The following is a 23,227-nucleotide window of genomic DNA, read 5'->3' on the forward strand; positions in this document are numbered from 1 at the left end:
ATTAACACTTTTATCTTGATCCATTTCCGATTGTAATTTCATTCGCCAAGAGATAAGTCGGAAAAATGTATTTACAATTTCAAATTAATAACTCTGACATTAATTCAGAGTGATTATATCTTCAATTAGGAAGTAAAAATCGACCCAATTTAGGTACCCTCAGAATACAATCCTGCGAGTATGATCTACCTTAAAATATCAATGGTTGATACACTCGAGTAATGCGAAATGTCTCTAGCTCCCACGAAAAAAAAGCCAGAAGATTCGCCATGAGATAAGTTGAAAAAATGTATTTACAATTTCGAATGAATGACTCTGAAATTGTAATTTAGAGTGATAATATCTTTAATTATAGGAAGTAAAAATCGAATACGATCCTGCGGGCATGATCTACCTTAAATCCGGTCGGATTACATGAAAAGTACAACGCGTATTCGGACGTTTTTTTAACATTTTCAGCAAAAATATAGTCCCCTTTAGCTCCTGCGCCCCAGGAGATTGTCCAGCCCCCCAGAACGTTGTTGAAAGAACCTATTGCACGCAGAATAATGCCTGAAAAGGAAAAGCTAGAAAAACCGTAGTATCGCTCTCCAAGGAAAAAAGTAGAAAAAGTTTAGAGGCACCTGCACGCGCACGTTACGTGCAACACAACAGCGGATATCGTAGCGGGAGTGCCTAAGCTCGTCCCTCTACCTACATTACTCGCAGGGATTCGTAGATGTACGTTTATACGCGGAGTGTTATGTTGTTCCAACCCTTCGCACTGTTCTCGGCACCCTCGCACGTATTTCTCCCCGGCGCACGTCTCTTTCTATCCGCGTCTTGTCTCTTCACTTCTCTCCTTCTCCTTCTACAGACGCGCGTGTGTGTGTTCGTACATTCATTCGGGGATTTCATCTCGCTCCTTTAGCCGCGACCAGGGTCGATAACGCCGCTAGTCCTTCCACTTGTGACTCTCCCGCGCTCGCTCGCCCTTCGCTTTCCATCCTTTTCTCGCGGCCTTATTTCTCCGGCTATTTCCCCGGTGTCCTCTTCTGGCGCACACATCGACGAGAAAAGCTTTCGGTAAGGCCAACATTCCCACCCGGAACGCCACCTACAGCCCGCCCCGTATAACTGTATCGCGGACACGCTGTCTTACTCCCCCGCGCAACCCCTTTCTCCGAACAACCCTCAGGAACATCCTTTCCCACTCTCCCCCTCAGGGTCGCGTTCGCAGCCGATATATCTGTACCTCCGAGCGCTCGCAAAAGCTGTCTCTATATTTATAGGCTTGTACGAAATTCCCCGAACATCTAGCCAGAAGGAGAAACTCCCAGCCGCAGCGAGATCGCTTCCAGCGGCTCCCAGTTCATTGTACCAACATTTTTGTTCTCGCCCGTGGCTCGACCGCCTCTTGAATTGAGTTTGCCCGTGCCACCGCCGCAGAAGCTTCGAGAGTCCCGCGAGCAGCGAGGAAAACTTGGTCGGCTTCTCCCCGCGGTCTCCGGAGCATTCTGAGGTGGCTTTGATACCGCTGTCGTCTGAGTGGACGCCACTTCGAACAGGGCGAAGGAATTTTTCGATTTTTCCTTCTCCACGGGACCGGAAATCTCCGAGGGTCTGGTCCGACTATTCGAGGCTATTTTCGTCTCGAATTGTTTCGCTTGCAGGCCAATGGAGTCGTGAATTTTCCAACGACATTAGTGCGTGGAATCGCATCGAAATACGGCACGGATGGCTCCGCTGAAAGCTTTTCTTCTCTCGTGCCCTCGCATCTATTCCTAAAACCGAGCAATTATTTGTGGAGTTGGCCCGAGAGATGAGAACGCGCTCTAAACACGACGGCCAGGAATTTATCGAGCTCTCAGCGAAAGTACATTCGCATCGGTTCGAGAATTCAGGAGGATATTTATCCCGAGCCCTTAAAAAGTTTGAGTTCTCGGGAGATTTTTGCTATAATTTAGTTCACAGCCCCGTTATTAACGGGGTTTTACGCGGAGATTGATGTAGCGCCGCGTACGAAAAAATGTTCTAATGACAGAAGATGTTAATGCAAAGCCTTTGGTGCGTCGGTAAACGCGGCAGTGGAAATAAAAGTATCGAATTATTTAGGTCGTGCCTCAAACGTTTCTTTTTCTCCCTCCCGCCTTTACTGCGGCCACGAAAGTTTCATTTTTTGTGCTCCCTGCCTCCGGAGACTGAAGAAAATCTTTGCGGTGCTGGAAGCCTTTCGCCTCGAGTGGTTCGTTTTCAGGTTTTCTTGCCTCATTTTTTAGCGTCTTCTCTTCGTCGGACTCGCGAGGGAAATACACCGTCAAATCTTTGAGTCTACACATAAGCAATGAAAGCTGAAGCGAGACGGTAAAAGGTCCGTTTAAAGCGTCTCTTCTCTAACCGAGATACTCTCTTTTTCCACCTTCACTAGCTTTATCATTCTCTCATTCCTAGTTTTTTTACCGCTTTATTTTGCACCCCCTTTTCTCTTCTTCCCCTTGGCATCCCTCGCTTTGGGACTCCTATGATTTAAAGCCGTTCGCCTCACAAAATGTGGGTCGCCTCATTCATGCCAGATGGAAATGTGCTTTGCGGGCCTCTCCTCCGCGTTCGTTCGTTTTCCCTTTTTCGACAACTCCACTTTCAGCGATGCATACATCCAAGCAGGCCTCTCTCATTACAGCCATCATCCCTCCACCACCCGCATAATAGCCAAGTTTTTCCAAATGTCGAGAAATCAACGAAAAGCATGACAAACGTGCTGGGAGCTGAAAAAATAATGGATGCGCGGGCCCTTCGCACCTCCGAGCCCCGTCCGGATTGCTGCTCCGACAAAAATTCCTTGTTTCGCTTCGACAGCTCTAATTAGGCGTTTATCCAATTCACAAAAGGTTCGCGAAGCTCAAACAACTCCGAGCACATGGGAATTACTTTTCCGGAGTCACTAAACAGCGGATTCAAAATAAAAGTGAACAATTGAGGGCTTCAATAACTCACAGTTCCCTCCACCATTTTTCCAGCTTCGACTTCTTCAATGGACGAAGCCCAACGACCTGAAACTCCGCCGCAGATTTTGTAGCTTTCCTGATCGGTAAATTCATTTCCGCGGATCAAGTGCGAAGGGAAAGAAAAACGAGAAATGGGCCGCTTAATCAAAGAGCGCCGACGAGTCGAGCTCCGCACTCTCGCCCCGTCAAACACACCGGATTAGACGTCCACCGACTCGTAACTCGGTCAAGCTCCGTGATCGTCCTCGATCCTCGGGCGATTGTAATCTTGTAAAAAGCTCCAGTAACATCGGCCTGGAATAACGAGAAACTTTGGCCAACCTTCGGGTTCTGAGGGCGACTTATTCGAAGCGCGTGTTTATCTTCCGGAACGAGATGATTGCGATCCTCGCGATGTCCGTTCGGTCCTGATAACACGATGACGCGGCTGAGAAAATGGTGACTGTTCGGAGGTCGATGGGAAAGCGACGACGGGCAATTCTGAGAGTATTCGGAGGGGACAATAATGTTGAAAACAATGCGGAAAGCGAGGGGAGATTTATTTATGGTGATATAAATAACAACGATGGTGTCTTAGCCGGAGTCGTGACAAGGAAAGAGCAGCGGCGCGCTGTGCTAAGACCAAAATTTGTGATTCGGTATTACGAGGAATTGCGGAATTATACGAACCCGAGAGCGTTTCTCATCCACATAAATCCTCCGTTCTCGCTCCGTACTGGAATGTACTCGCTGCGAGTTATATCAGACAAAGAAATAACGCAGGCTCGTAGAGAGTGCGGAACCGCGGGGTGCGAGCACGAAAATAAGGAATGTTTATCAAATGAAAAAATGTTAGTTCTCTTTCCGCGTGATCCTCGTACAAATGAACTCGTTTTCTGGCCCTGTCGAGTCAGTTATTTTCAACGAAATTCCACGCGAAAATGAGCACTTCCGGAAAGGAATTTCCAGTCACCGTCGAACTTTAATTTTTTATTTCCAATTAATCCTTGTACGTTTCGATGATTTTCATCAAGAATGCCAAAATTTCTGATTCCCTCGAGGCAATTGAAAGCGAAAGCGCCCCACGGATTTTCGTTCGAGCGCAGACTTTTTGCGGTTGCAATTAGCGTGCTGGGGAACGACGGACTTTTTAGTCTGCTCAAATGAATCGTGAGTGGGTGATATCGATTGAGTGAGAGGCCAAAAGTAAAGTGAAGGGATGAGCCAAAAACGGCGGCGAATCTTCGAGTTTTCCTTCTTTTATTCTCCCACTCGTGCTCATACAGAACCTTTGTTCGTTCGTGTTTTACCTCTTTGCTCTTTGTTTTCATATCTGGAAGAATACACCGTCGAATAAACGGTGAAAGGAGCGAGATGGGTGCACGCGAGTCGAGGGAAAAAACTGCAGCAACGATTCCCCAGCTTGGCGCATCGCTGCGTCGATAAAAATGTCTTTTGTTACGAGTAAAAACTGTTGTAATCAGAGTGTCGATGGATTCCATGCAAATGAGACTTCGGATTGAAAAGTTTCTGGTGAAAAATCGACCCGAAAAGGGTGAATTTCGGTTCGAAATCAGTCGTTTGTACAACGAAGACGGGAAATGTTCGTTTTTTATTTAAGGAAAGTACACGATTGACTTTATCGATGTTTGCGCCCGTTGGATGGGTGCCTAGACCCGGCTCACGTGCACTTCGATAATCCCGAAGCTTGTTTCCCCCGCGGCATTATTGAGCAGCGATTCAAAGTTGGGAGCTCCCGGCCCTCCGTTCCGCTTCCTCATTCGCCTTGTCATTCGATCGGGAAAGATTATTCCGAAGTTGTCAAATTCTTTCGGCTGGTTGATCGTTTTCGTGAGCAGATAGCGGGGATGCTAAGAGAGCGAATCGGATGGAAGCATCGTACGGAAAAGGGACGCGCTGGCGGCCGCGATAAGATCGAGTTTCCGCTGATCGGCTCAACCCTGAAGGATCCCGTCAATAAAAAACGAGGCGAGGACTCTGAACGCGAAATCAATGGAACCGAGCAAAATTCTCCCCCCGAAAAAGTCACGCTCCCGTGAGATGACGCGCCGTACCGAACTGCTTTGTCTACGGTCCTATTATCGGCGCGGGGAAAAAGTACGCGCGGCCCTCGATGAATGAGCTCGGGAGGATCGTTCGCGAAAGTTCTTGGGATTACGCGTGTTATGTGCATTCGCCTCGGCTTCATTGCGTCGTTTTCTCCGTCCGTCCGTCTCCCGAGCGTTTTTCCTTACTTTTCATTTTTTTAATCATTTTCCTTTCTCGCCGTCTTTTCGCTCACGAAAGCGGGGGTGAACGAGGCGGCGGGGGTGGCTCTTGGGACGCAAACGTACAAACGCAGGCAGTCTGAGCTTCCGTCTTTTCCTCGCTCGCTCTCCTCGCGCCGCTTTCTCACTCCGCACTTTGAAGTCTTAATGAGAGAGCTTCGGCCGGCGCGGCCTTCATTCTTTCCTGTTTTCGCTCCCCTTCCCACTAAATTTATATTACAGATGTTCCATCCCCAGCAATTCAAGACATTTCGTCTTGCGGAGCTATGAATTATTTACCGATGAACGATGCGTTCTCATTCCGATCGAGTATCAAGAAAAACGCGAAGCGGCCCGAAGCCCCCGTTCCCTCAATTTCCTGGGTCCGAGCGAGTTCACTATACAAAATTTGAATAAATCAAGACGGAAATAGTTCATGGTGAATTGGCTGGAGAGCTCAAAAGCTGGCTCGTTCCCCGGAGCTCATGAATATTGGGGCACCGATCCGCAGAATGTGCTCGCAACGCGAAGCGTTTTTACGCGGATGCTGAGAAATATTTTCCTTCGACTTGAATACTGCATGAGCTCGTAACGACATAATGCTCGCGCGTCGTATGCACGTGAGGTTTTTCCAGCAGGGGAGTTCGCCTCAGGCGTTGCTCCGCGCAGCATCTCCTTCTTCGCTAAGAAATATGTTGACTCTCCACTTTCAGTGAGACGTTAGTTGAACCTCTGCTCCGTACGAGTCACAACTCCACATGCAGACTGCCGCGCAGCACCTCGGTGCGCGTCGAGCCTTTGTCGTCGGACTTCAAAGTGCGAGAAGCGTCTCCGTCATGGTTGTTAGTGTCGTCGTCGCCGTGGCTGCGCATCGAGCCTTCGAGGGCTCGTAACAAAAGGGTTTGTGCATCCGTGTGCGCGGCCCTTTGCGCGAGCCCAAGGCTCTCGTCGCCCTTCCAGAGGGGTCCAGCGGCAGCCTCTCTCTCTCTCCCAATATCCTCTGAGGAGAGGAGCGATGACGAGAAAACCAGTAAATCGATCGTCAGTGTCCGTTCCCCTAACCTGTTGGTCGCACAGTATCGTTTCTGGACGAGCAGTAACCGGGAGAATGCCTTGGAGAGAAGACCGCAGGACGATCCCACTCCCCTGAAGCAATACGACGCTCGGAGCCTTAAAAACATGCAACGGCGGATCGAGCAGAATTTCCCAAACCAGCTACCCTTTTCAGGAACATATCGAGCGAATGGGAGAGAATCCTTAAAAAGATTTTGCAAAAAGCGACCCAGAGGGTCGCGCTGCCGCTCGCATGTACGTAAAGAATTTTTTTTTAACTCTCTTTTTATTAACGCAGTTCGACACTAACGTCGACTGGGAAGGTAATAGTCGTCGATCCTCGAGCCCCGGATTTAACACGAATGTTGAGGGAGCGCGGAGGTTCGACGCGGCGAGGCTTTGGGAGCTGGATTAATATTGGGTCGATGAGGGAGAAGTACAGATCTGTATTACAAGCTGGTGCGCGCTGCTATATATACAGAAATGTCTGTCGTGTCGCGCGGGCGACGGAGGGTAGCGCAACGTTGAAGGCTGCAGCGAAGGGCTGTGTCGGGGTGGTTGGATGACGTAGGCCGCGTGGGAGGTCACCAATTAAAGGAAAACGCATCGTACGAGCGCGGCTAGCGAATGTACGTGTCGGGAGGCACACGCACATGTGGATCTACGCAGATATTCGCGAAGGGGTTTCTGCACGGAACGCGTTACGGAGGGCTCGTTCTCGCGTATATATCCAAGTCGTAAAACGGGCTCGTATAACGCGAATACGAAACGGAGTCGGTGGCGCTACTGCCACCGCCCGCTGGCAATGAGATCTCCGAGTTGGTTATAATTCACACGGCAGGATGCGTGCCGCCAGACGCTCAAAACTCTCTCGCTCTTCCCCGGCATTTCTTCCTTGTTTCTCTCCTTCGAGCAGCTCCCCGCTCCTCGCGGAGTCTCAGTCTCGGTGAGACGTCATCGCTCCTCTTTTTTCTTCTCTCGACGACCGAGTTTATTTATTCTTCACTCGTATCTCGCAAGGCAGCGATGATGGCGAGTTTGTGTGTGTGTGTGCGTGTGTGACCGGGATGAGGAAAATAATGCGGAGACTTTTATCGAGGATCACACTGCGCAAACTTTCGATGAAAAATTCAAATTTATTCAAAATACTGCAACTTTTGTCGCTTCTTTTCCCCTCGTAATTATCATACCGAGAAACATCCGGGATCAAAGGCTCATAGATCCGTTCTCTCTCCGCACACTCGACAGGCTTTCGCTTTCTTCGCTTCCTTAATTCCATCTGCAAATTCCATCCCCTTTGATAATACTTTCAAAGTTGTTTTTTTAAGCCAACGCGCTTAGTCGATTTCGCTCCGGAGGGTTTTTCACTTCTTGCATCGTTTATTGTTAATGGGTTTGCACGGATTTATGCTTTTGATCATTTCGAGTAGGCGAATACGGAGTTTTGCCTGCACCAGCCACTCGCTCACGCACCGCAGTATTTCTCATGTTTTCATATACATTTTTATGTTCCTCGTTTTTTCTTACCGTTCGTGTGTGCGTCCGTGTTTGAGTTCCGCTTCCGAGGATAATATTCTCCGGCTTTTTAATGGCAGTGGTCGGTCACAACAATGCTAAACGCCGGGAAAGTTCTTTCGGTCACATTTTATTGCGCGCGAGCGTTCTCTTTTGTTAAGCAAATTTTTTTCTTTACCCTTCTGCGACGAGAGCAGGCGACGTGGAAGTTAACGAGGCATCGAGTTCCGAGGCAGCTGCTCTCTAAACTTCGGACTCTTGAGCAACATTAAAATTCCAGTAATTCGTCCGCGTTTACTCGAATTGTATATAACAACTGAAAAATGGCAGGCTTCGCTTCACAGCGAAGACTGCCGGGCACCCTTCTGCCCTTGGCCTCAACATCGGGGCGATAAATAAAGGAGATTTTGATTTTTACCTTTCTTTCGTAGTCGTGGTTCGGGACAGCGAGCCAAGGTAAGTCAGCCACGTGGTTACGGAAGCTCTCGTCAAAGTCGAGGACCTCGGTTACGTTGCTCCACAGAACAACGTGGACGACCTCGAACTTTTTTCGCTTGTTAACATCCTCGATATCTTGGTTATTAGTGTCACCACCGTGTGCGGCGTTCTCGCCGTTGGATTTGGCTTGCTGGTTACCAGCGGCGTTATTGACACTGGCGTAGAGTTCGGCCAACTGGCGCGTGAAGTCGTCGCACGTTGCTCCTGGATTGATGAAACTAAAGTAAACACCGATCACTTCGCACTTGGGGTTTATCGTCGTGGCGCAATCGCCCCCCAACGCGGCCGAAACCTCTCGAAGCTTCGGGCCCGAATCCTGCTGCTTATTCGCCTGTTTGCAGTGCAACAATTGTTTACCGAACAAACGCTGCTGCCAACAAACACCGGTGTTCTTGAAACGCGCCGATTTCAACGACTCCGGATCGCTCATCGTCGCCGATTTGCTCGTAGCACCACCGCTCGACATCAGACACGTGCTGGCCATCGCTAAGCTCCGCGCTCCCGAACCTCGCCGCTCGACAGTCCGCGCTTCACTGCGAGCCTCCGCTATCACCAAGAATCATCTCGTCAAACTCCTACGCTGCATATAAGCGAGGGTGGCTTTCTCTCTTGCGCCGCTGCGTGTGGCTCGACGTCGTTGCCACCGACGCCACCACCCCCCCCCCCCCCCCCCCGCCCGACGAAGCGCCGCGCAGAATTCGAGAATTCTCATTGGACGAGGCTCGCCTATAGTCCCGCTGAAACGAGGGGTGATAAGGATCATCCGGCAATAGGAATCACGCTCATTACGGAACAAAAATACTTGTGTTATTCGAACCGCTTTCAACAACACACTGCAACACTTCGCCTCTTGAGGGAAGCATCGCGATTTGGGCAAAGTCTCGCGAGCGATCGAGCACCCGGAAACGCCGAATCGTCGACTCGATTTGTGGCGAGCGTTTCGTTTCTTCTGGACTGAAAGTTTTGCCGTTGAAACTTGTCGACGATTCTTTCGGATGAAGAGTTTTGCAAGCAACAAATCTGCGGCTGGGAGCGACAATCCTGTCGTTCGAGTCCTCGTTCGATTTGCGCTGTTGGATTATAAACTCCGATCGTCAGCTGAAAAGTGCCTCGTAAAAAATTCGGAATGGAGCAATTACGCGGTTGTCGGAGGGTCAATTAGCGCCGAGCACGTCGGTGTCCTTTGTGTCTCGCACGATGATCTCGGGAGACACGAGCGAGTGAAGTTTCCTCGCGAAAGCGAAGACTCGTTTTGTGTCCTTGTCCCGATGAGCGAATCGGTTTTAGAGATTGGCTCGATTGGCACTTCTCCGAGCGTCCGCCCGGCACGAAACTTCGTTAAAGCTTCAATAACGCATCCGAATGGAAGCGAGTTTGGTAGTGTTCTTCCTTGTGCGGAGCTGGCGATGGATTGAATTTGAGGGATTTCATGTACGGGGCGTTCCAACCTCTACCGAGAATCCAACAGGCTCGGCGCGAGGCTCCGAATGTTTATTTGGTCGTCAAGAGCCCTAGGAAAACGCTCGTGGGAAAACGAGCGCTCGAGATCGCTCTTCCGGATCCCCGTTCTTTTCCAACTGACTAAATATCCGCAGAGGCCTCGCTGCGGAGCGATTTTCCGTTCGAGAAAACGTCCAACTAGACGGAACGATCCGACGAAGCCCCGCGTACCCTCTTATTCCTCGAACTCGAGACGCCGCATGCTAAATTTCTTGATACTCTCGTAGGCTGTTATGAGGAGAGGAAAAGGAGTGGGAAGACGGACCGGCGGCCGGCTCCTCTCGCTCGGCCTTCCAGACATTTTTTTTCATTCTATTTCCCATACGATCCTCCAGACGCAGTGTTTGAGTAAATATATCTCCGATGAGTCACGCGCGATCATTCAGCCACATGTAAATTGATTCTTCCGATAGAGGCGATTTCACAAAACATCGCGTTCACCCCGTCCATTCTGCATTTTCCGTAGGCGCTGAGGAGCCAAATTCCAGTGGATTTGGACTCGTGCATTTTCCCCTTCCAAAGAGCGCCAACACTCGAAAAGTATTTTTTTAAAAATGACGATTTTTCGTGTGTCGAACGAAGCTTCCGTTTCACGGGAAAATGAGGGAACGGGGTCGTTGGATTAAAATCGCAATCACCCTCTTTCGGTAGCGTTTAGGGGAACGAACAGCAGCAAAGTGTTATTCGATTGTTGAACCGGCTGGTGCTCGACGTGTAACGAAGTAGAGTTCGCTGTTCGTGATCGAACGCGCGCGCCCGTGTGTGCCGGGTTTCGTGTGACTCAGGAGAAACACCCACAAGGGCGTACTTGACACGGTCCGAGGCTCGGAGCGGGTTTCCTCGAGGCTTTTTATTTCTCATCTCCGCGCACGAACACCCAAACGACGTGCCACTATCACAGGTAGATCGTGCAACAACCTAACAGTAGTAAAGTACGCAGCTGGCCAATTTCTGCTTGCCCTGTCAAAACTTTCGAGTCCCTGCCTCTCAAATTTTACGAGCCCAATCCCTTTGTTATCTCCGCAATATTCCACTGCCAAATTTCATCGCGGGAGCGCAGATTTCGATTATTGGTGTTCGAGGCCATTTGTAATAACTTTATGGCCGGTGCGCGTTTCGGGGCGTTTGCCAGCAGCGGCTTATCAATCGTTTCATTACGATCTGTACAGCAACGCTTCCGTCTTTTTTAAGGGGTCTACTCTAATTAGAATTTTCAAAAAACCGATTTTTTCGTTTATTGCATTTTTCGAAAGGATACACATTTAAGGATATATTGCACAGGCGATACAATGTTGCCATGCTAAACCATGCTAAAAACATAAAAAAATTCAAAATGATCAGAATTTTATAAAATTTGGTGAACATATTCTTTAGGGCCAAATTTGACAATACAAATTTTTTAAGATTTTTCTTCTGTACAGTTATCGAGTAATTGATCACTAAAGTTCACGTGTATAAGCATAGCGTTTCCATATATATAGGTATACATTCCGGGCATAAGAAATCTGCTTTAATGCGTAATTACTTGATAACTAAGCAGAAGAAAATTTTGAAAAAAATTGTGTTTTCGCACTTGATGTTGAAGAACATTATCACCAAATTTGATCAATTTCTAATTATTTCGACTTTTGTATCATTCACCCTTAAAAGCATCATGCTAAAATTTTGTAAAGACCTGAGCAGTCTGCGTGTACTGTTGTGCGACGTTTACTTGGCGTCGAGCGCGCTGATATACGCACCGTCCAGTGCGGTACCGCGTACCTGCCTTTGTTTAAACGCGTTTCTCTCAAAATTACGTTTTTCGATGGCTCGTTGATGAAATCTCCGAAACTATTCAACCGATCCTTACCAAAATTTTATCACCTATTCAATTTTGAAATTTTTAGTGGAACTGTTTTGTTTTTTGTAAAAAACGCTGAAAAAAACTTGCTTTTTCGTAGTTTTTGGAAAAACGGCTGCCATTTTGTCATTTTTGAATAAATGGAAAATCGTATGACATGCGCTACGGCCGTTTACCTATTGAATCTAAAAACACTTTTACTTTTTTTTTTCTCCGATCGTCCCATTCCAGAGACTTTATCAACAGCGCACACCTCTCGGCGCACACCCATCGAGTACGATAAAATAATTTTTTTGTGTATTTTAAGAGTGTATTTTCCAGGCCTAACACTTTTCATCCCCATATTTATAATTTATACGGTTCGAAAAAAATCGTGAAAATAGTATTTTTCAGCTCGTCCGATCAGGGTAGAGCCCTCAGTGGGAAACCGACGAACAGAATGAAAAATTGTTTGTAATTGCGTAACTTTTCGATGGAATGATTCTCCGCCCGATCCGAGATGACTGCGTCGTCTTTTTTCCATTAAAATCAGCTTTTTCTTCGCTTCCTCTAAATTGACGATGCACCTATACGTTTGTCTGCATTAAAATGAAATGAAATTATTACTAAAAGGCGACCAGCAGCATCGACTGCGTGCTTTTACGATGGAGTAATCCCTCGCCTGCTCGCTCCATGTTCCCGTGGGATGGAATACGGTGGCGGTCGCTGTATGTGAGCGTGCAGGAGGAAGAACAGCAAAACTGTGGCTTTCGTCACACAGAGCGTTCATCCCCTTGTGCACGGGCATTAAACGAGGGTAAAGACCCCAACGGCGAGTTCGTAGGCATCCAGCCGAGGCCATCGAGACTCTCCGGCGAGTGCTGCTGCTACTGCTGCTGTAATAATGAGAGCAAGTGAGAAGCCTTTTTATTTTTTTCCATCTTATCCGATCGATAGATGTGTGTGATTAAGCATGAAATGTTTTTTTTACTCTCGACGCGCCTCATTCGATTAGCCGTTCCTAAAAATAGTTGAAAAATCTAACGAGCTTTGCTCGTGTGGAAGCGAGCACTTGGGTTTTTATTTCGCTACTTTTTATTTCTCAACCCTCGTTGGGCGGGCGAAGCAGGGAAAGTAACTTCCGGCGGGTGCTTTCGGTTCTCGGGGTTTGCATTTCCAAAAGGGCGAAGGCTCATCATTTTTTCGATTTTTATTTTATTGGCGTAAATTATATTAAAAGGACGTTGAAGTTACAACAAAAAACGAGAGCAAAACTTGAGAAAATTTCGTAACCGGCAAGTCAGAAATTGACTTAGCGAGTGTGGGTCAGGCAAATCGTTGGTAAAGAAGATTTCGCTGCTCAGCGCACCGCCGGTCGGACACGACGAAGTCGCAGTTTTTGTACCGGCGGTCGATAAGCGCGATTCCGTCCACGTTTTGTCTCGAATTTTGCTATAATTGGTTACGTTTCTCATTTTTTCATTTATTATCTCAATTAATGAACAATTTACGTGTTATTTTGATATTGCGATTCGTTGATATTTTTTTTTCAATCGGAATTGTACATTCGGAAGCGAGTAATGAGGCGAGATGTGGTTCAATATCTCAACTGACCGTGTGGCCTAATGGATAAGGCGTCGGACTTCGGATCCGAAGATTGCAGGTTCGAGTCCTGTCACGGTCGAAACAATATTTTTTTTCTTTCCCCCGAGCCTCTTGAAAACACGAAATATTGTGTTGGTATTGAACCTTCGATTTTAACTCAACAATCACTTCCCTTCGTCATTTTTTTTTCAAATGTTTTCACCTTCGAAACTCTCTGAAAAATGAAACCGACATTTTTTCAAAATTGCCTGAGATGGCCAATGCCAAAGCTGCTCGGGATTGCAGGCTTTCGCTGTTGCAATTAAACAATTGAATGGAACGAAGCAAAACGATTAAAAATAATCGCACTCCCCTTCTTCTTGAAAAGTTGCTTCCGGGAGGGTCGGAGTTACTAAAAAATGATTCGAATCGTTGCGGAAAGAACGAAGCAACCGTCCCCGGCTCATTATTTCCGTCGTTATTAAAGTTAGCCTAATTATCAATCAAGTCGAGCACGAAACGACTCGAACGTTCTTCCAACTCCAAAGACTAAAGGAAAATTGAACCGCGAGCTTCCGAGCCCCAATTATGAGACGTTTAGCTGCACGATGGATAGGAACATCGAGCCGGGTGAGCCGCATTCGCCTTCAAGCTCGGTCAAGGTTCGTCACCGGGGCAAGATCGTCGAGACAAATGCATCGAATTCTCGCGAAAGCTCTGTTCTAGACACGAGCACGCCGAATCGATGCAGATGAACAGACATCTGGGCGCGATAAACATTTGCGGAAGTCTCAAACAGGGACGAGGTTGTACTGATTACCATAACAATATAACAAAACGTGACGATGCAATGATGAGTCGGGATCGCACTTGCATACGTCCTACGTGCACGATCCAGAAACGAACTTAATTATCATCGAATAAGAATTCATCGATACAATCATCGTTTACAAATATACGCACGATCGGTGTTGAATCAATATTGGAATTGTCACCACGAATTCCTTGAGACTGACGCATGCCTCCGATCCACTTGCACGTTTCCGGTACGAATATTAGCCGAGAATTTGAGAACCGACTGCAGTTTTTGGGAGGCACTGTCGCGGGTACGAACCTGGAGCGGGAATTATTGCGATTTGCCGTTTTTTTATACCGGAGACCGCGGGACTGTAAATTTTCGAAAAACTTTGTAAACGACGTCCGCGGATGGCGATCAGAGTTAGCGGAATCGGAAAACAAAAATTTGTTGGATTTTGAATGATTGAAGAGGAGAAGTTTTGATCTGCGGCGCATTTTGAGCAGTTTTTTCAACCGGCGGAACGATTCGTCGATTCGCTTCTGAGCTGTGGGCTCCGAGGAACGTCCCGGCTGAATTTCGATCTACTCGCGTACGTGCGTAAACTATATTTGCGGATTATAAATAAGGGTTTTATTTGCGCGACATAAAAACTCGTGGGAGCGAAATAAAGTCCGTAATTCTGAGAAAAGTTGACCCTTCTGCGTGTCATAACACGAGGGGTGGTCGCACGAGTTCGACATGTAACCTGTCATTTTCGTAATATACGCACATACGCGATACTCTGTCACTTTTGTCTTCGTGTCCATCCGCGCGTCAGTCCAACGGTACGCGACACCAACGGTCGCTGGCTTTTAACATTCGGATTTGCGATAAAAAATGTTGATAGGGTATCGCAAGAAATCGACGGTTGCAAAGCTATCAAAATAATTGAAAAAATGTTTTGTCTGCGAAAACAGACGAAAATGTGAAATTTCTTTCGTCTGATTGCGTTACTATCGAATCGCCAAGAGTTTTTGGTGCGTTAGGAAAAAATGACCTAAAAATGATCAGGCGAGCGAAGGTCCATAATAATTTTGAGTCTCTCCGTGAAGCTCGTGCACGGAGAACAACCATCTCGACGTCAAACGGCGCGAATTTTTTTGGCACTCAACAAATCGTGCACGAGAAGCACGCGAAGCCTTTTGAATAAATAAAAATCGAGTCCGGAAGCAAGCAATTGACGAAGCAGGCTGCAAACCCCATTCGTGCGTTCCCGCGTCGCCGCAGCTCCCCCTGCGCCAATGAAAGACTGTCTCAAGTGTCGTGGCGCCGCACGCACATCGCGGCTCCCCTCCTCGTTCTCAACGTTGCTACTAATGACAACTAAAAACCGCGTATGCGTGTCCATGAAATTATAGAAACCCCTTAAAAAGCAGGTGGGAAAGATATTCCGTTGAAAAGATAGTGGAAAATGTGTAATGGCGAAAAAAAAAAATTGTTTCCTTCGAGCCGGATTTGAACCAGCGACCTATGGATTTCTATCGTATCGCAACCAACTACAGTCCACCGCTCTACCAACTGAGCTATCGAAGGCTTGGAGGGAAAGCGAAAAAAAAGGCATTTGGCTCACCTCGCATACGCAAATAAGTGTCACGATCGTATTATCCGATTTTTTTCTTTATTCTAAATTACACTTTTACTTTCGAATGCACTATCGAGCAATAATTCACTGGAATTACGAACAAAGGTGCAAAAAACTCGATGAATAATTACAGAAATTTTGACATTTTGATTGCTTTCATTGATCATGATTTAAGAAATACATCATTTTCTGAAATGCTTTTCATGAAATTAATTAAAAATTGTTTTTTATTTTGTGATATAAATAATTCCGTTTTTCTCGGAGAATAACAGGTTTAGAGAAAAAATGTATGGAACACGAATCGTGTATTTCTCCATGTTCTACAACTTTTGTGGGAAACATTTTTCTGTAAGTTCAATATTTTTTGAAATAACTTGTAAAAACCTTCGAAAACTTGATTTTTTCTCAATTAATAGAATTCGTGATAATTTTTCATGACGATATTCGTGCTGAGCGATCACACGAGTGTACAATATTCCAAGGAAAAAAGCGGTATGGTATTTTCGGAGCTTATCCAGCATAAAACAGAAAACAATAAATAAGCAAAAACGTTATAATTCATAATTTTTTAATTTTTCAATATTTTTAGCATTTTTTCAAATTAATTTTCATTCCAATATTTATATTTGGGATAACACGTTACAATATAAATTCAATAAAAAATACATTTGAATTGAAAATAGCGAGAAAACACGATCACCGACCCATTTTATTCATCCAAGACCTTTTTTTCAACCGTTCGCTCTTGGATTTGAAAATGCGAGAAAAAATATTCTCCCATGAGAAAAGAAATATTGACGAATAACGACGTTCGCCCTGGAGCCCTCGGGACTTATTGAAAAAAGAGTGAGAGAAACGCGAAGGTAGAGAATACGAGGGGAGGGAGCGGCATGAGAATCCCTGCGCTTCGTTGTATCTGTGTGGGACGTTGTCCTGACATTTGAAGCTCGGATGACAGAACAGACTGACGAGCACACCTCGTAACAGGAATTCATCCCTGTACTTGATAAGCCGCATCTGCGATTCACGAGGAATTCTCGTTATCGATAGGCTAACCGCGTTCCTCACTCCCCCGCAGCATCACCGTTTAATTATGCAGCTTCAATGGCTTCTGTATTTGCTCTTGGAATAATGACAATTCGATCCATTTACTTATCCCCGTTCTCGCTCACACACGAGATCCAACCTTAAATCTATTTTATTCGACAATTCAAATGAATGCTTCGCATTTACTAAAAAGCATGCGAACTTGGTACTTGCATATACGAAATTATTCGAGCTAGTTAATAGAACGCTGGACTTGTGGCGAACAAAACTCTCGCTTCGGCCTCACCTCGATTCCATTACATTTAAATGTTTCAACAACGCTAATATACAGGACTCAATTGAAATGTCGAACGAAACAGTTTACAAATTTATACGAATATTCTCGCGAAATCCGACGTCAAATTGCTGTTTCCTCAAATTCAGCGAACTTTAAGGAGTACGATGACCTCGATGGGAGAAAATTCGAAGGTTCGCGTTCCCTCGACGTTGAAAATATGTTGCCATTTCGTGGAGACTCGACGCATCGAAGTACAAAAAATAATTGTCTTTCTTGATGATTTTAAAAATGTAATTTCTCTTTTTGATTAAAATTCGAAAATTCCTTGTTCGCGTTGGAGAAAAACTGTGAATTATTGAAAAACTCAAAATTCGATAAAATAAAAATACTTCAAACACTTGCATCGATATTTCATGAAAATTTCAGTAAGTTTTTCTTCGTTGAGCACGTTTCTACCAGCACGCGGACTTGTCCTAAGCATTGCAGGGCCCCGAAATAATCCGAAAAGTGTTAGTTTTCGATGAAATGTTTATCGCCTGATTCTCGTAATGAAAATACGAGAAGTTCGACTGTACGAAGTTTCGTCGTTCTCGTCGTGTTAAAACGCCATAACCGATGGGAGGGTGTTGCATGGAAATAATTGTGTGCAGTTTCTCGAGCATCTCGCCGGTTTGCCGGGAGGCAGAGCATTGTCCGTGGACCGATACATCCGCGCGCAGCGTACAGGAAATACAATAGCTTCAGCGCAGGATTATTCGGCGAGAAAAGTGACGGGACACGATGCCCACGAAACGATATGCGCTCGAGTCCGCCTCGCTTTCAATAAAGCATGAGCATCGAAACGAGCTTGGCGATGGACCAGACAGAATCCATTGAAAATAGTGATTGTCGAGGAGCCACTCGATACTTTCTGTCCCGCAGGAGAGCGCTCACCGACGAGGCTTTTTCCATCATTTACATGAGTCACGTATGCAGGGCGCACGGAATCGTGTCACTGGTGTTTTTTTCTCTCACCAAAGTCGTTCAACTCAACGTGGATGGAAAAAGCGTTGATGGTAAAGCGTGTAATGTTGGCTGTGAAGTAACGAGCTTTTGTCGAAATGTCAAACGCGCGGCGGGCGACCGGGACGGCAAACAAGCGTGCAAAGGCTCGTGCATATTTTTGCGCTTTGTGGGAACTTCCATGTTTGCAGCAGGGAATTAGAGAGCGTCGCGTTCGTCAAGCAAACGTTGATTGATTTATTTGGAGCTTCCATTTACCAAATTATGCTCACTTTGTTGTTGCCTTCCTTCGCGAATAGCCGAGACTCCAAAAAGTGGAATCTCCGCTGTGAAAAAGTGTGCAAATATGCGCTGCGGTTGTTCCGACGAAAGTCTCGATGGCTCCGTGACCTTTCTCGAGATTTCTTTTCCACCTGATCGATCGTCCTTTGGTCACTGGTCCCTCCCACTCGAGCACATATAAAGCGAGCCTGAGGCACACAACACAAATAGAATTAACGAACAATGTGCTCGGGTATAGCAACTCATAGATTTACATTCGAAAGCCCCGAGTTTGAAAGGTTCTTGGAAGCTTCGGACGAACGAACGCTCGCGATAGCGAGGGCTCGGCATTTGATTAATCGAATGAGGCGTAACGTGCTGACATTATTCTCGAAAGGTTACGAGGCACTGGTCTCGCAATTTGCAAAAATTGTCGCCTCACAGTTTTCAACAAAATTGTGAATCTTTCATGAGGCTTTTTCCTCGATCGCAAAATCTTCTCGTTTTCGAACAATCTCAAAGCAAATTTTTCCCGCCTCGTTCAAACTTTCATCCCCTCCAAAACTTTTCATCGCTCCGTCAACGTAACGAGATTCAATTCATCCAAAAAATTCATTCTACCAGACTCGAAGAATATTCAAAACCCCCGAGAGCTCGTAAAGCTTTCATATTCGCAAGAAAAACCATTTTGTATTCCCACGAGTCTTTGACATCGAGCCATTAGTCTTTTGTAATTAAAATTTTTCAGTTCGAAATACCGTGATCGGCGAATCAGACCCGGTACACCGAGAAAACGAGGCCAAAAACTGGATTGCAGCATTAAGATGATGGATCAGTCGGTAATCACACCTCGAATTTTTGAAATTGAAACTCTTTGACATCGTTCGTCCGATTAAAATAATAAAAATGTCATCGTATGCAGCACGATCGCAAAAATCCGATGACATTTTTATTTTTTCGATCAGACGAACGATGTGGAAAAATTTCCTTTTCAAAATTTGCAGCTATCTCTCTCGCACTCACGGTTGTGATTACCGACTGATCCATCATCTTAACGAAGATCACTAATAAGAAGTGTTCTATCCACCATAGTAAAGTGATCAATACCCGTACCTTTTATTCAAAAGCCTCAAGAGACTTTTTCTCTGCAAGCATAGTCAAAAATCTTTTCAGTCACTTCGAGTGTAGTAGTAGCAGTATTTATTTGTACATAGGCTTGCACCTTTTACGAAGGAGAACGTTTTAAGTGGTTATACATTATGCTTACAAAAATATTTGGAATCCTAAGGACTTTCGTATCACCGTGTACCGATACATCTAATTGTGCGTCCAATACAGAACTATTTTAACAACAAAATACTTATTTCTAATTCGTAGATTTGCACATTATCTAATGTTCATACCTCTGAATACCATTGCTTATTTATGATTAAATGAATGTTTACGTAACTTTACATACATCGTAGTTTTAAACTTTATAAATCTTCGGTATGACTAGCTCAGTGTTTTGGTTCATTCGTTTCCTATCATGAAAGCCCAAATTTTACATATTTCGAGTATAGAAAATGCAAGATCACTTCAACTTTTTATATAGTAAAGCGAGCTCGGGCAACCCTGAAAAAAACTATATGAATGGTGAAATGTCACACGTGTTCGGTGCATGTTCGTGTATTTATCACAGAATTTGCTATGCTGACAGTGCGAATTTGTGATTTACAATACATTTCCACTTATCGGTAAGCGCTGGTCTGACCTGATGAATGACACTCGGAAAAAAACGAAATACAGTTCTCACGTGCATCACTTTTTGCTATGGACATAAAGCTGTTTAGAATTCGAGGGACGAAAAATGCTAAAATTCAAAAAATCTCTTTGTAATGGGTGCGTGGATACTTTTGAAATTCTTGAAAAATAATGAATTCGTTACTGTACGAAACGAATTCGTTTTATCCGTGTAGAATGTGGGAACATGCGAGCTCACTAGAAAGTCTTTTCGTAGCCACAACCTCCTCGCCTTTTTTTTTTTTTTTTTTTGTAGAAGTGCTGAAATTCAAGGGCAACGAAACTTCGTTCGACTGAATCAATCGCGGGCTAGCCTCGCGAGTTCACACAATCTTTTCGCTCTTCGCATTCCCTTGATTGTTCGAGAGACGCGCCCACAGGGCCTCCAATCTTCTCGCGTGATATTTTGCGAACTGATCCGTTCATAGGCGAAAAGCCAATCCATTATCCAGCGGTAAAACGGTTCGCACGATCTTCTCAAGGCCGCAGGAGCGGAGATTAAGCTCTTCATTCCGCCTTCAGGCTCCGCACCCGCAAGGGGAGAAACGCGGTGGCGAGAGCTATTCGATCGGACGACGATATTCGAGGCTCGAAACTACACAAATCCGCGCCATTTCCCGCTTCCACGTGCCCTTTTTAAGCGCGATTGCTCAGACGATACTTTCTTCCACGTGCCCCGAAACCCTCGCTGCTGGCTGGGGCGCGGAGGCCGTTCATGCGAACCGGGGGTTCGTCAAATAGAAAAAACACCGAGGCACGCGACTCGCTAACAAATGGATCGATATCTGCCGATGCTTTCGGAGCAATCCATTAAAAAACCTTCCCCTCGAACGACAAAGGGTTGGGCTTTTTTGTGTACTCCGTCCCCCAAAACCTTTTACGATTGTTCTCCTAGAGAAAGCCGAGACAAAGAGCTCGAAATAAATTCGTCTCCGCTGATCAACGAAATTAATTGACTAACTGCGCGGCATGATTAATTTATTGACGTTCCATGTTTTAGCGTTCGCGCTGATGGTCAAATGTTTCGGAAGATCGTGACTGCGTTCCGCTCTTCCTTCCGTTGTTCAGGCCACTCCTCCCTCAATGGGGGACTAAAGCGTTTTTCGATTTTCATTCGCGAAACCAGAGAGATCCAGAGCTTTTATCTTTTCTTTGACACCTCGCGCGCGATACAATTTCGTAGTTTAATAACGTTGAAATTCTGCAGCGGTATCTCGGTATGCGGCGTCTTCGTTTATTTTAGACCGAGTTCCACGACGCCTCGCAGCATCTGTTTAGCCACTCCATCTCCTTTTATTAATCGCGGACGATGCTGACGCGAATGACAATTCGACCAGCGGGCAACGTGTGATATGTTGCACAATTTATTCAAATACCGTCCGCGAATATAGCGCGGCCGTTTTCACTTCTGCTCGCGTTCGAACAGATACGAAAACGAAAACCTCCCCTTAAAGCAGCTCGATGAAGTCCGGTGAAGGTCTAATTTTTTTACGGTAAATGACGATTCAAGCTCGTCTTATAACGACAAGCACAGTTCCGGGGCCTCTTGCGGGGCAAAATTTTGAATAATTTCATTCGCAATTTTGAGTTTTTAACACGGCACCTTTTGGGAGAACTCACAATAATATTAATTGGAAAATTATTCCACGGTGCTCGAGCTTCGGAAAAGTTTATATCCTAAAAAAAATTTATCACAAATCTCGTTTCTTTAAAAAAAAACATTACTTTACGGGGCTTTTAAGAAAGAAGACGCGAATAAACTTTAGTTTTTGACGCGTCGAAAGCGGATGTCAGCCATTACGTTGGACTGCTGGTAACAGCTGATTGAACTTCGGGCAGAGTCGGGAATCGTGAGAATTTCACCAAATTTATTTTTGAGACTGACTCACGTGCTTTGAGTCAACAGCTTCGCTTTTTGCAACGAACTGACCATTTTTTTTTCTCGGTGCCTTCACACCGATGTAAACTTTCTTTCGTACAATAAAATTGTGTCCTAAGTTACGTATATATTTAAAGCGTCGGACTCAATCATTAACCAGTCAAGTTGAAGTCCGAATTTGATCTTTTATGATATTTTTATTGCATTTTATTACATTCTTGTGATAAAAATATTCTCAATGCAAGTGTTTATTAATTTTATTAATAATTTATACTTGAACTTAATCAACGTAAAGTAGTCGTACTTTAACGCAATCCGCAATCCGCAAGTTCGTTCCGCTGGACTCTCCCTTTTGCTTCAAACTTCCAGCAACTCTGCTCACAAGAAATATCATCGGACGTAACGGACCCGACGATAATAATGAAGGAAAGTGAATCGGCAGAGAAGACGCACATGTGCTGTTCCATTACAGAACATGACAGAAGCTCGACACACATTCCGCAGCGTGGCCCCGCGACGTGTGTCTCACTCGGAAGTAGCTTCGAGCGTTTTTTGCTCTCGAGCTTCAGGAAGTATTAGATGTTATCCTGAGCGCGACCCCGATTGGAGCGGAGATGAGTGAAGGGCTTCGGTCAAAGGACGGAATACCGCGGGGTCGAGATCGTCGTTGTCACCGGCTCGAAAAATTGAGTAATTTATGTGAGCTGTGGCGGTTGGACGAGAAAAATTTGAAGGAACGTCCGGCTTCGATGGAGGCTCCATTCGGAATTGAAGCCTCGCGACGTTCTACGGGAATGAGATGAAGAAAGAGAAGAGAATTTCTCGCATCGCACCTGGGTCGCCGAGCACTTTGCATGGGGAGACGGACATCCAGCACGTGAGTTTCCGACGATCGTGCTCGAGCGTTTATTCAATTAATCAATTTGCATTGATCGTCGCGCGTGTTAATGAATTTCCATCTCGTCCCGGGGCTGTGAATTAACAAACTAGGCGCGTCGTCTTTCATCAGCGGTGAGGACAAGATCTGCGTGAGGCAAGCTAAAAGTGAGGAGACCGCGTAGAAGTTACGGCTGTGCGAGCTGGCCTTCGTATTTTCTCTCGTTTACGGTGCTTGCGAGCCTCGCTTATAGGCATAATCAAGTTCGAGGCCGAATGCGACACACGCCGTGGATGGTTCGCGCGATCGCTGTGTGCTGCAGCTTTAATGTTGCAAATGTTTATGCCTCGCAATAATCGTGGCCTCGCAGATCGTTCCGAGCTTGCGTCACTGTCGTTGCGCCAGCCCCAGCAGCCTAATTAGAAAATTTTACCGAGCGTTGCGACTCAACCTCACAGTTTTCCACATTCGCGCGCAGAGTTC

The 23,227-nt window shown here is 45.8% G+C and overlaps 1 protein-coding gene and 2 non-coding genes across 3 annotated transcripts in view; 1 reads left to right on the forward strand and 2 right to left on the reverse strand.

The window, feature by feature from the left end:
• Window positions 1-8,836, reverse strand: part of LOC122410788 (nucleoredoxin-like) — a 29,120-nt gene extending 20,284 nt beyond the window's left edge. Inside the window, exon 1 of the mRNA XM_043419221.1 lies at window positions 8,217-8,836. Within this exon, the coding sequence (XP_043275156.1) occupies window positions 8,217-8,780 (564 nt within the window). The 5' untranslated portion in view covers window positions 8,781-8,836. The remainder of the gene's footprint in view (window positions 1-8,216) is intronic.
• Window positions 8,837-13,226: 4,390 nt separating this feature from the next.
• On the forward strand, window positions 13,227-13,299 carry TRNAR-UCG (transfer RNA arginine (anticodon UCG)). The gene has a single exon. It is a non-coding gene; the product is annotated as a tRNA-Arg (tRNA).
• A 2,178-nt stretch (window positions 13,300-15,477) lies between these two features.
• Window positions 15,478-15,570, reverse strand: TRNAY-GUA (transfer RNA tyrosine (anticodon GUA)). Its single transcript has 2 exons — window positions 15,534-15,570; window positions 15,478-15,513 (listed from the first exon to the last, which is right to left on the reverse strand). It is a non-coding gene; the product is annotated as a tRNA-Tyr (tRNA).
• Window positions 15,571-23,227: the final 7,657 nt, after the last annotated feature.

This window comes from Venturia canescens, chromosome 5 (genome assembly GCF_019457755.1).
Source record: "Venturia canescens isolate UGA chromosome 5, ASM1945775v1, whole genome shotgun sequence".
Lineage (NCBI taxonomy): Eukaryota > Metazoa > Arthropoda > Insecta > Hymenoptera > Ichneumonidae > Venturia > Venturia canescens.